This window comes from Littorina saxatilis, linkage group LG7 (genome assembly GCF_037325665.1).
Source record: "Littorina saxatilis isolate snail1 linkage group LG7, US_GU_Lsax_2.0, whole genome shotgun sequence".
In the NCBI taxonomy this organism is placed as follows: domain Eukaryota; kingdom Metazoa; phylum Mollusca; class Gastropoda; order Littorinimorpha; family Littorinidae; genus Littorina; species Littorina saxatilis.
The window spans coordinates 42331094-42345170 of NC_090251.1; the positions used below are offsets into that span (position 1 = coordinate 42331094).

The 14077-nt window shown below is 39.5% G+C and overlaps 1 protein-coding gene across 1 annotated transcript in view; it reads left to right on the top strand.

Annotated features, from left to right (window-relative positions):
- Positions 1 to 12614: 12614 nt before the first annotated feature.
- The window catches only part of LOC138971499 (prion-like-(Q/N-rich) domain-bearing protein 25), a gene marked incomplete at its 3' end in the record, with an annotated part of 22186 nt that continues 20723 nt past the window's right edge, over positions 12615 to 14077 (top strand). Inside the window, 1 exon segment of the mRNA XM_070344243.1 lies at positions 12615 to 12895. Within this exon segment, the coding sequence (XP_070200344.1) occupies positions 12823 to 12895 (73 nt within the window).

A 14077-nucleotide genomic window follows, 5' to 3' on the forward strand; every position in this document is an offset into this window, starting at 1 on the left:
AGGTGATGGATCCAGTCAGATAGAAATAAGACAATAAGAAAAGAATTGGAAATCTGCAGGGAATAGTAGGGAGAGTTTTCTTGGAAGGAAATATAGGTGAAAGGACTGGTAAGGCAGAAATAAGACAAAAGAAGAGAAGTAAAGGGGTGGGGTAGCTCTGTGGAAACTGACACTCCCCGCCGCGTGAAGGCGACCCCATGGGAGCTTGCGCGTTTATCTCCCTACCTTCGTGTGGCGTCAATCGCGTACAATGCGCCGGCGGAAGCCGGTGTAACACGAAATTTTTACTCCACGAAAAATGTACTCCGGAGTAAATATTTCGTACGAAATTCTTACTCCGAGTACACTTTTCGTACGAGAAAAGAACTCCCCAAGGCACGAAAAAATTACTCCCTCCACGAAATGTTTACTCCCCGTTTATTTTACTTCCAGTAAAAATCTCGTACGCAAAAATGGGATGCGGGCGAAGGGATAATGCCAATAAGTGATCTCGCGCACACGAATGTCGCGCTACTCTCCTTCCACCCCTTCCACCACCAAGACTAACAGGGGACAAGGGAGTAAAAATTTCGTACACCTGGCATGGGAAGTTAAATTGCTCGTGTTGGGGTGAAGTAATTTATTCGTTATTTATTCGTCAGGGGAGTAACGTTTTTGTACGAAATGTTTACTCGGAACTCACCTGTCTTGGGGAGTAATTTTCTCGTGTAATGGGGGAGTGCTTTTTTTGTAAAGGGAGTAACTTTTTCGTACGAAATGTTTACTCCGGAGTAAAAATTTCGTGGGAGTAATTTTCTCGTGTTACACCGGCGTACACCCAGCAAAATTCGGCTCTACGTCTAAGCAGGTATTCATCTAGTATTAGATATAGGTCTATGCTTTAGACATGTATAGTTCTCTCAGTATGATACACGATGCCGTTTGGAAATAAGTCTATCGAGCTCAGTTATATACGTTGTGAAAGAGTGAATACTATTGCTTATACAGCTGTAGTGTGTCAATGTTTTTTTCTTCACGGGACATTATAGGCCAGTCACTAGCGATGGGTGTGTCGGAAGCACGTGGCAGACTTGGCAAAAGGGGCACGTGTGGAAAGTTTGCCTCACAGCTAAAAAAAACGGAGTACAATCACTCTTTCACAACCCATACAAATCCGAAAGGGATATTTCCGGAGTTAGTCTTATGCAACCGCTTCCCTGAATTTGGGACACTTACTCCATAAACCTACCTTAATTTCTTGTTCGTGGATTCAAAAATCAGAGATGACAAACCAGTTTCAGCTGCCTGTTGTATTTTTCTGGACACAGTGCATTTTCAGTGATGTGGCATGGGCCGTTGAATAGTCGCTGACATAGCTGGGTATTTGTCAAGGTTCTAGTACATCAGTGAGATAAGTCGTATACAAGTGTACAATCTCAAGGCTGGATTACTGGCATTCACCTCGGATGCTCGGACCTACCTTATTTAAATAAACCAGAGTAAGGGGGTCACGAACCACAACAGTGATGGCTAGTCATTGATAGCTGTACTTTTTTTTTTTTAATTTTCATTTAATTTTCATTTCTTAACTTATCCCATTGCAGCGAAGTTTAGGTCGTGTTTTCAAAAGTGATGGCTAGTTATACCTGTATTAGCCTTTGTTTTCATTTGTTTCATTTTAATGAAATTTGTATTACTTAATTATTCAATCAGTTGCAGCGAAGTTCGGGTCGCGTTGTTCCAGAGTAAAACTCGCAGTAACTAGAGTTGCAGTACCCAAGTGTTTGTGTTTTTAGGAATAACCAGAGACCTGTACTTCTGGCAGACTGATGACCGAGGTCGGTTTTGCGACACAGCGACAACTCCTAAACTGACGCATATATTATATACTAGAGGAATACCCGGCTTCGCCGGGGTGAATCGCGAGACAGAGACAGACAGCGTGACGGTTCATCACAATCACCTCTGCAGGCGAAGTCCTGTCAAACGGGATTGAGAATTTTAGAGCTTATTTCTAAGCCCTATATTATCTGTTGTGGCTTCTCAAATGCCAGAACATACAGACAGACAAAAGCCGCTAGACCCCATCACAAACAGAACTCTACAATCCACAGGTTTTTGCCCACACACACACACACAAACACACACACAGAGAAGCCGTATATATAAATATGTATATCTATATCTATAAATATATAGAGATAGGTGAGAGTGTATTCTGCCAGATGTAAGCGAGTGCCCAAACACTACGATTACCTCGACCGCGGGAGGCGAAGTGCAATCAAACAGAATTGAAAATGTTAGGGCCAATTTCTTAGCCCTATAAAAACTGTTATGCAATCCCGAAGGTTTCCATGAACATACAGACAATCGAAAACCACCAGACCCCATCACAAACAGAATTCCACAATCCAGAGGTGTTGACTTAAAGGCCAACAACTCGGGTGCAGAGTCTGCTGTGAAAGGAGCGGTAGCCTCCGCTGTCACACTGGTAAGGATACAGTAAGGATGAAGGAGTAGGATGGACCGAGTAAATAATAATCGACAGGCGCTTTGATACAAGGTCCTGTGATACTAACCGTCTTAATGGTCATCACATAAAGCTGACCTGTGCCCGTCCGTCTCATATGACGACTTACTAGCATCAAAATAACTTAATTAAAATGTTCACGTGAAAATTACAATTATGTGAATTTTCACGCGAAAATTACAATTATGTTGTGAACATTACTAATTTTCTTCCCCAGATAACGATTAACTTTCAGTTTTGGCTCAAGTAATCGGTCTAAAATGTGAGCCAGAGCTGAACATAATTAATTTTCACGTGAAAATTGTAATTTTCTAGTGATCATGCTTAATTATCAAGTGTTCATTTGTAATTATATCCAGGTGTTCGTGTTTAATTATGGTTTTGGCGCTAGTAAGCCGAGGATAAAACTGAAAATTAGTAATTGACACTGTCAGTTAACATTATCGCTTTGACTGAATTACACAGAACACGTGTTTATTACTAATGTTGGTTTAAACAAGATTTTATTCCGAAAATACAGGGTGGCATGTATAGTACGATATAAACATTTGGGACCACACAACAAGCTAAGCTTATACCAAGTGTGGTTATACATATGTACATCTAGAAAGGAATTGTTTTTCATGTTATGTCAAGGTCAGAAAATCGTTTATACCCTTAGTAGGAATGTAAGACAAAGTAAAGAATACAACAAAAGAATCAGAGGAGGTAAATGAGGATGGAAAGGGATTTGACTTTAAATTAAGTTACAACAATATTGGGGGGGATTTAAATCGGCAAAGTGGGTAGACAGGGGGGAAGGGAGGGAGTCAGAGAGAGGATGACTATCACAGACTTGCCAACTCAATGTTCCTGCAGCAGCAATAATTTCATCCAAAATGGTGTCTAATCTAATCAAACTGAGCTTAGTCGTGTGAACACATAAACAAGTCGCGTAAGGCGAAAATACAACATTTAGTCAAGCTGTCGAACTCACAGAATGAAACTGAACGCACTGCAATTTTTCAGCAAGACCGTATACTCGTAGCATCGTCAGTCCACCGCTCGTGGCAAAGGCAGTGAAATTGACAAGAAGAGCGGGGTAGTAGTTGCGCTGAGAAGGATAGCACGCTTTTCTGTACCTCTCTTCGTTTTAACTTTCTGAGCGTGTTTTTAATCCAAACATATCATATCTATATGTTTTTGGAATCAGGAACCGACAAGGAATAAGATGAAAGTGTTTTTTAAATTGATTTGGAAAATTTAATTTTGATCATAATTTTTATATTTTTAATTTTCAGAGCTTGTTTTTAATCCAAATATAACATATTTATATGTTTTTGGAATTAGAAAATGATGTAGAATAAGATGAACGTAAATTTGGATCGTTTTATAAAAAATGTTTTTTTTACAATTTTCAGATTTTTAATGACCAAAGTCATCAATTAATTTTTAAGCCACCAAGCTGAAATGCAATACCAAAGTCCGGCCTTCGTCGAAGATTGCTTGGCCAAAATTTCAATCAATTTGATTGAAAAATGAGGGTGTGACAGTGCCGTCTCAACTTTTACAAAAAGCCGGATATGACGTCATCAAAGATATTTATCGAAAAAAAGAAAAAAACAGGAACTCTCATGTAAAATTTCATAAAGATCGGTCCAGTAGTTTAGTCTGAATCGCTCTACACACACACACGCACAGACAGACAGACAGACAGACACACACACACACACACACACACACACACACACACACACACACACACACACACATACACATACACCACGACCCTCGTCTCGATTCCACCTCTATGTTAAAACATTTAGTCAAAACTTGACTAAATGTAACAAACCTTTAGAAAAAGATGTATACAAACATAACCTTCAATACAAAATACAAAACAACATGACATGCAAATAATCAAATACTAATTCATTAACGTGGTAACCATGTACCTTTTCGAATATTTTAATATTTTTGGAAAAACGTAGGCGGCTTGGCAGACCAAACAATAAACATTGTACATTCTGATAATCACCCCAGTAAGGTGTGTATTGTTAATCTTCGGACATCATTATAATAACTATAAATTGATAAATAGTGTTCAACATCTTCATTATTGCGATATCCGCACTCATGTTACAAATGTTCACGTGATACTGATTGGTAACCTCAGCCTCAGGTTTTGGCACTAGTAATCACAAGTCTTTTCTCTATGCATCTTCCGGACTCTCTTTGTATGAGTATTCGTAGACACGAATCGTTGTTGTTTACGGAAGGTATTTTATTTCTTTTTTCAGCTAGTTAATTAGTAAGTTAATTAATCGGTTGGTTGGTTGACTGGTTCATAGGTTGGTAGGTAGGTTGATGAGTAGATAGTTCAGTTATTATTTCATTACTGACTTAATTGATAAGTTATTAGGCCTAAAAAAAAAATAGGTGTGGTTACGGTAACCCGACCTACCCTATTTTTAGGGGCCGATCCTATAACTTTTTATTACATTTGTCAAACAAACAAACAAAAACAAAAAAAAAAACCGAGTGCAAAAAACGCAATGAAAGCGAAAGCGCCCGAGTCGCACACTTATTTCCCTGTCAAGTAGGTTTAATTTGTACACATTAGAAAAAAAAGTAAAAAAAAAAAAAAAAGTGATTGCCTACCTACCTACCCTATTTTTTTTGGCTATGTTACCGTAACCACACCTATTTTTTTTTTGGCCTTAACTCTGTTCGTTTGTTTTGTGCGTGTTTTTGTTGTTGTTGGTGCTTGCGTTCTATACACGCACTCTGGCCTTTGTTGGGAAAATAATCTTTTCTTGTGTCACTGTTTGTGCTGATTGTTTTGTTGTGTTTTGTCAAGTTTCGTTGGTTTCTCTTCCCTGTCCTCTCTCTTCAATCTTTGTTCTCTTTTTTTCATCCCCCCCTCTCTCTCTCTCTTTCTGTCTTTCTCTCTAACCAATCCGAGTCTCTCTCCCATCTCTCTTTGTTTCTTTATCTCTCTCTATATATTTCGTGACAGCAGTTCTAGTGCAAACTCATTGCACCACTGAATGGAAGTTCTACGCAAGCGTAAAGTGTACTACAATCAGCAATCCAGAACTGGCAAGCCGTGCCTCTGAATCATCTTTCATGACGGCTCAGTAAAGCGTGAAACGTGCCAACAATTGATCATAGTTTTAGTTACTATAAATGATTGATTGGAAACACATGTAACGTTCACTGGTAATGAGTTCCTATGAATCATTCAAAGCGGAAAAGGGTAAGCACTCGTAAAAACCAAAGCTGAGCGTACTGGTCTTAAGTGCTGCTATTGTACTGTTGATTTGATAAGTGAAACGCACTGCTTCTGTGGTATGCAGTCGGTTAACAACATTACTGGCGCGACGAATCAACCTCCCCAACCGTTTTCCGAAGCTTCAACTCCAACCCAACCCTCCCCCAAACTGCCCCCCCCCCCCCCCCCACTTCCCCTCTACCCGCCAAGCGCGCAGGCCCTCGATCTACAACACTCATGCCTTATCATCCACTCAGAGGAACGTATTCCCAATTTCTGGCCAACCAGCAACACCAAATTCTCTGTCAACCTACAGGTTCTGTTTGCCATTCTGTTCGTCTGTCTGTGTGTCTGTCTGTCTGTGTGTCTGTGTGTGTGTCTCTCTCTGTCTATCTGTGTGTCTGTGTGTGTGTGTCTCTCTGTCTGTCTGTCTGTTTCTGTGTTTGTCTGTCTGTCTGTCTGTCTGTCTGTCTGTCTGTCTGTCTGTCTGTCTGTCTGTCTGTCTGTCTGTCTTTGTCTGTCTCTCTGCTGCTCTCTGTGTCTCTCACTTTCTCTGTCTCTCTGTCTATCTGTATGTCTCTCTGCTCTCTCACAAATACACAAACCAACAAAAACAGAACTCAACAAACAAGCGCTCAAACAAATAAGCAAAACTATCAAAGTCATGCGGTAGTCATTTAGAAGCTCAGCCGGTGTAAGACGAAATTTTTACTCCACGAAAAATTTACTCCGGAGTAAATATTTCGTACGAAATTCTTACTCCGAGTACACTTTTCGTACGAGAAAAGAACTCCCCAAGGCACGAAAAAATTACTCCCTCCACGAAATTTTTACTCCCCATTTTTGTTACTTCCAGTAAAAATCTCGTACGCAAAAATGGGATGCGGGCGAAGGGATAATGCCAATAAGTGATCTCGCGCACACGAATGTCGCGCTACCCTCCTTCCACGCCTTCCACCACCAAGACTAACAGGGGACAAGGGTGTAAAAATTTCGTACACCTGGCATGGGAAGTTAAATTGCTCGTGTTTGGGTGAAGTAATTTATTCGTTATTTATTCGTCAGGGGAGTAACATTTTTGTACGAAATGTTTACTCGGAACTCACCTGTCTTGGGGAGTAATTTTCTCGTGCAATGGGGGGGGGGGGGGGGGGGGGTGCTTTTTTTGTAAAGAGAGTAAGTTTTTCGTACGAAATGTTTACTCCGGAGTAAAAATCTCGTGGGAGTAATTTTCTCGTGTTACACCGGGACAAATTTAAAGACCATGAACACCCTAATATATCGTTAACAAATCTAGAATTAAAAAAACATGAAAGGTAAGTTGTCGGAACTTTGTTATTGACAAAATTACGTTACAATCACAGATATTGCTACCCAGCGGCCTTTTAAGTGAACAGACAAACAAATATTGACACAAAGCTTTTAGTTTTTTTTAGTTTTGTGTGAATATTTGTTTGTCTGTTCACTTTAAAAGGCCGCTGGGTCGAAATATCTGTGATTGTAACGTCATTTTGTCAATAACAACGTTCCAACAACTTACCTTTCTTGCTTTTTTATTCTGAATTTTGGAACGTTGGCAGTCTCTTTGTTTTTGGATTTGTTAAAAAAATCTATTTTTTATGTCCTTAGCTTTCGTGTTTTTGTTTCCTTCTATGTTCTCGTGTGCTCTTTTGATATTTTACATGCTGATGGATCATTTTAAGAGATGCACGTTCTTTGTTTTCTCACAAAGGATTCGTTCGCCATCACTCATGGTTTTGTTTTCTTTTTGAAGCAAACAACACCACAGCATCAATGATTAAACTACCAGAGCAAGCATGAAATAACTCTTCATTTGTGTGTCTGATGCAACTGCATCAGATATCGATACTAATTTAATTATGGGTCTTTTGTTCAGAGTCATACTTTTTTTCTGGTTCTTCACACTCCAGATAATTGTTTTGAGTCTGAAAAACAAAAAACAAAAACACCAAAACAACTCAATCTCATCTCCGATAATTAATTGCTCGCGAGAGCAAGCATGAACTAACACTTTCAGCCTGTTTAAAAGGACAAGAAAAAAAGACAGAGGGAAGGCAGAAAATAAGGGTAGTATCGACCTGCATGCAACTGAGGTCAAATAACCAAACCAAACCTAAAACACACCAAAAACGCTCTTTCAGCAAAGTGTCTGATCCAACTATAACAGCCATCAATGATGGCCCCTTTATGTTCATTTTTGAAAAATAACTGCTAAAAACCACCCATGGAAGTGGCGGACCATGTTAAGCTTTGCTCCGGTGATTACAATTTCCTATTGCCATTAGCACGTGAGCCTTAAAAAAAAAAAAAAAGTATTAAGAAAACACACGACACACCAGTCTTGATATTTGATCCCGGTCCTCTTTCTCACCCCTTTGTTATGTAAGCTTGCTTGTGTGTTTGTGTGTTTATTTGTTTTTGTGTGTTTGTTCGTGTGTGTTTTGTTTGTTTGTTTGTTTGTTTGTTTGTTTGTTTGTGGGTGTTTGTGTGTGTGCACATGCGTATGTGTGTGTGTGTGTGTGTGTGTGTGCGCGCGCGTGTGCGTGTGTGTGTGTGTGTGGTTTTTTTTTATGTGTGTGCGTGTGTGTGTTTGTGTGTATATGTGTTTGTGTGTATGTGTGTGTGTATGTGCGTGCGCGCGCGCTCGTGTGTGTGTGTGTGTGTGCGTGTGTGTGTGTGTGTGTGTGTGTGTGTGTGTGTGTGTGTGTGTGTGCGTGCGTGTATCTGGTGTGTCTGTCTTTCTGTGTGAGTGTGTGTGTGTGTGTGTGTGTGTGTGTGTGTGTGTGTGTGTGTGTGTGTGTGTGTGTGTGTGTGTGTGTGTGTTTATCAAGACAAGGGTGTTGGTGTATATGTGTTTGTGTGTGTGTGTGTGTGTGTGTGTGTGTGTGTGTGTGTGTGTGTGCGTGCACGCGCGATCGTGTGTGCGTGTGTGTGTGTGTGTGTATTCGTTTTGGACAAGAGGTCAAACTGAAACATCACATGTCCTCCGGTTCTGTGGATAACATTCTAAATTGAAGTATTTCACTTTTGAGCACACTTTGTGTAACTAGTTGTTAAGACTCTTTGACAAAATACATAATTCTGCTAGCAAACGCAGCACACATGGTAAACACTAGTGTGCAAAACTGGTTACAGGGAAGTGTGTTTAAAAGTTGAATGCTTCCAGTTTAGAGTGTACGATGCGCTATAATTATTTGAGAACAAAAAAAGACAATAGAAGCAACCAGACTGAAATTTGATGGTGTCCTGTAATTTGTAAAACAACTTGTTATCATAGTGCGTGCGTGATTGCGTCTTTCTGTCTCTGTCTGTGCCTGTCTCTGTGTTTGTCTGTAGGTTTGTTCTCATAGGATTCTATTTTGACATGGTGTTATTGGGTTTCAAGCTTCTAACAGTGTTTTTCGAAAATATCTCAAGCTTGTTTTGTTCAACTCGCGTATACATGACGTTTGATAGTTCTTGCCTTAGAACAGTTGAGTTTTGTACAAAGAAAAGAAACGGGTCTGATTCCATCCACAAGTGAAGCGGGACAAAACCCATAATGCAATCAATTGTCAGGCGGTTCTTAAAGCTGTCCCCTCCTGTCGTTGTTCGAGCTCGTAATTTAGTAGACTGGCTCTCTGTCTAATGCCCCGGTCACACAAGGGCTGCTTCCTCACGGCGTCCATGACAAATGAAGAACGGCGAGGTGCGCGCAGTAGGGTCTAGCTCCTACAGCGCCGGAGCAACGCGGTGGCATCTCCATTAATTTTGACGCGGTGGGGTCACCAAGAACGCCATGGAACGGCGCGCACTTTGAGCATGCACAAAGTACGCGCCGTCGCTCGGCGTTCTGATATGCGCGTGGTAGGAACGCCGTACCCACGGCGCTCTGAGAAATTTACAACGCCGTGCCAACTCCGTGGAAACGCTGGACAGTGTGACAGGGGTTTTACAAACACTTCCACACTGAAGGGAGTCACTTATTTCTGTCATGTGAAACTATTGTTATCGAAGTAAGGCGACACTCTTTTTTCAGTCAGCAACTCTAAAATACATGTTTCAAAGATAGAAACATATGTTGACGTTATATTGAAATGAAAGACCGAGGTTACTGTCTTATGACGACAGTTTCAATATCAACATCAGCAAGGAACGGATCATCGCCAGGTTTGGACGGGCTTACAGCTAGTTTCGTGAAGTTTTTTTGGCCGAGCCTAAAGACGATGGTTTTCAATTCTCTACAAACATCCTTTCAAGTCGGTGAGATGTCGACTACACAAAAAAGAGCAGTTATTTCCTTACTCCACAAAGGAAAAGATTTACCACGGGACAGCCTAATTAATTGGAGACCAATTTCGCTAACAAATACTGACTATAAAATATTTGCAAAGTGTTTAGCAATTCGTCTCGCATCTGTCATTACTGATATTATTTCAGAAGATCAAGTCGGTTTTATTAAAGGGGGAAAATCAAGCGATGTTATTCGATTGATTGATGACGTAACAGATTTTATGAATCAGAAAAATGAACCAGGCATTTTACTTGCCCTTGACTTTTCACGTGCTTTTGACTCAATTTCCAAAGATTATATGTATTGGGCATTTAGAAAATTTGGTTTCGGTGATAACTTTTTGAATTCCGTAAAAATGTTAACGAATAATACCACAAGTTGCATCAATTACATGGGATGGATCTCTGAGGAATTCGACGTATTAACCGGAATTCGTCAGGGATGTAATTTTTCACCGATGGCCTTTGTCCTTGGCCTTGAACTTTTAGCCATTAAGATACGCAGTGACCCGAATATAAAAGGATTAAAATTCCCGTCATTTCATTCAAAAACCAATTTGGAATATATTTTGAAATTGGCAATGTATGCAGACGACGTAACAATGTTCCTTAAAGATAAACACGATCTCCAACAAGTACTGTTAATAGTAAAACAGTTTTCATGTATTTCAAATTTACATCTGAATGAAAATAAAACAGAGGCAATGTGGCTAGGATCCATGAAGAACAGTCTTGAGCAATACTGTAATATAAGATGGAAAAAACAGTTAAAAATTGTGGGTATTATATTTAGAAACGATATCGGTGCTTCTGACATTGAAGAGAATTGGTCAGTACGGTTTGATAGAATTGAAAGAATTGTTGGAATGTGGTCAAAACGGAATTTAAGCATTAGTGGTAAATTGTGTATAATTAAAACTTTTTTGATATCCCAGTTTGTATATGTTTTGCAGGCACTCTCTGCACCGACAAAAGTGCTTGATAGATTAAATACTATCCTTTTTAAATTTTTGTGGAAACGGAAGTACTCAAATAGTAAAGCTTTTGAAAAGGTGAAACGAACAGTTGTATGTAATAAAATAGAAATAGGCGGCATTAACATGATAAATATGCATGATATGCAGACATCCTTTTTGTTGTGTTGGGCAGCCAGGTTACAACAAACAGATTTTGCAAATTGGCAATTGGTTCGAAGACATTATTTTGAGGTTCTTGGAAGCCAGCTGTGTTGCTTTAAATCGACTGCCAAACCGAAACAGTTTATTGGTCTGACCAGAGTTAAATAAAAATTTTGGCAACAAGTTTTAAAAATATGGATTGAGAACAGATATTTATTTCCTGTTCAAAAAGAAAGTATTTTTGATCAATGTTTGTGGAATAATGCAGATATTTTTTTTAGAAAGAATGTGTTGTGTTTCGATAAATGGATTGAAGCCGGTGTGAATTGTGTACGTGATGTATGGATAGACGAAAATATTGTATCATTTGAACATATTTGTGCCATTGTCGGATATAGTGCCACAAGGCTGTTTGAGTACAACGCTTTGCACACGGCCCTCTGCGCGCGAGCACTGCGAGACAACACAGTTAAAGAAGACGCGGGTGACGAGCCTCCTGCGACCTGTTTTCAGGGCATGCTAAATAACCCTTCTCCGAAGAAATTTCGTGCGATATTAACGCAATCCAAAGCCAGTGAACCCTGCTCTGTAAAATTTTGGTCCCACAAATATAACATTTGCATTGATGAAAAGTATTGGGTCCTGGCAAGTGCATGTACAAGCGAAGAAAGATTAAAGTTACTCCAATGGAAAATTTTACATAATATTTATCCCACAAATATTTTATTGCATAAAATGAAGTTAAAAGAAAATAGTTTATGTAGTCTTTGTAATGAAATGGATTATATTGAACACTTCTTTTGGAAATGTAGCAAAATGAAATTGTTTTGGGATAATGTTAGAAGATGTATATTTGTTAATACGGGAGAAAATATTATATTAACAGAAAAAGATGTATTGTTTGGTTATTCTCCAGAAGTGCAAACCCCCACAAACAAAATTATTAATCATATTTTGCTCATTTCAAAAATGTGTATCAGTAAGTATAGATATGGTAGGCCTATTGATATAAATGTGATGTTAGGATATGAATTAGCGTTGAGATATTTCAGTATTGTGTAAATGTTGAAGGATGAATGATGATACGTTGTAGACGGATGCCTGATTTTTTTTTATTAAAAGCCCCACAATGATGTGCTTGTCAAAAAAAAAAAAAAAAAAAAAAAAAAAACATCAGCATGTGACTATACAAAGCACACATTGCTTTTGAACATGAAAGACCACGGTTATTTCTCCTATGTCGACAGTTTCAATGTCAATAACAATATGAGCATGTGACCATACAAATCACAAAGTGCTTTTAAACAGCAACATTTCATACAGACATGGTATGTCTGTATCTTGCACGTTCTAACCTGAATGCCAGTCTGTCTAGTCAGTACCTGGCGACGCGGCTGGGAGCCCAGCTCGCCAGCGAAGAAACCAATCAAAACCAAACAGGAAGTGCTCTCTAGCAACTCGAGGCGGGCTCATTTGCATGTCAGAAGGGCCAACGACATTTCGTTTGTGTGAAATCTCATGATAGGTTCTGTTTGTTTGTGTATACGTTTCCAAGTGCCTGGGTGCGTGAGCATGATTGATTTACCACTGGTAGCAACTTCACGTACTAGCAATCTACCAGGGCAGCAAGGCAGTTCGACTTTGCATATATGCAATCGTTAACAAACATGCCTTTTTGCAAAACATTTATTGTTGGGATTTTCATGGCGATGTGTTGTCTAGGTAAGTTCACCAATTTTGTTTTCTTGCTCAATTGATTTTTTGGGGGTGAATTGTTGTTATTATTGTATATTCATTATATCGTTGTTAACTTCATCTACCAAATCTGAAATGGCCAATTCATTTTGATAAAGGCACACCAGCACCAATAAGAAAGCAACAAAACTGTAAACACACACACACACACACACACACACACACACACACACACACACACACACACACACACACTCACATATGCACACTAGCCGATTCCATAAGTATACGATCTTACTACTGCCGATTCCTAATGCCTTAGTATAGTACATAAAATATAATTGTAAATGGAAGAAAACTATAAAAATAAAAAAAAACTATAAAAAACAAAACAATTAACCTACGCCTGCTGCCTGAATGATAAGTCTTACGAGTTTGAGGGAATTGTCTGCGTCAATAGCTATCACAGACAGGCAGGTGTTTTAATTTCTGTTTGTGTCATTACTTCGTCTTTCTGCGGTCAACGTTGTGCTGTTGTTCGAAGGTTTCCATTCGGGGTCATGCCAATACGTCCCAGTACCATTGTGTCCCAGTACCATTGCGTCCCCCAAAAATGCCGTCTCATTGCGTCCCATTAAGCAATCCCATTGGGTCCCAATACCATTGGGTCCCAGTGCCATTGCGTCCCGTACCATTGCGTCCCAACAAAATTGCGTGTCGATAGGTCCCAAGAAAATTGCATCTCGATACGTCCCATAAAGGAATCCCATTACGTCCCCGTACCATTACGTCCCAACACAATTGTTACTTGAGCAATGCTTGAACGCTGCGGTGGGCAGTGTGTGTGTGTGTGTCTGTGTGTCTGTGTGTGTGTGTGTGTGTGTGTGTGTGTGGCATGGATATTGTACGACAGAGTAGGTCAGCGAAAGGATGAAAATGAACAGTGGATTTTATAAGTACGGAGTATCTTACCTTATATTATCCGAGTAATTTCAAGATTGCATAAATTTACGTAGCAATAATGTTGAAGCCTGTATATGCACTTACTTGACACATTTATTTTTTTCTCTTTTCTATTGTGTTTTGTAAAAAAAAAAAAAAAGTTGTTGTTGTTGGTTGTTGTTGTTGATGTTGATGATGATGATGATGACGACGACGAGATGATGATAATGATGATGATTGTGGAGATGATGATAATGATGATGATCG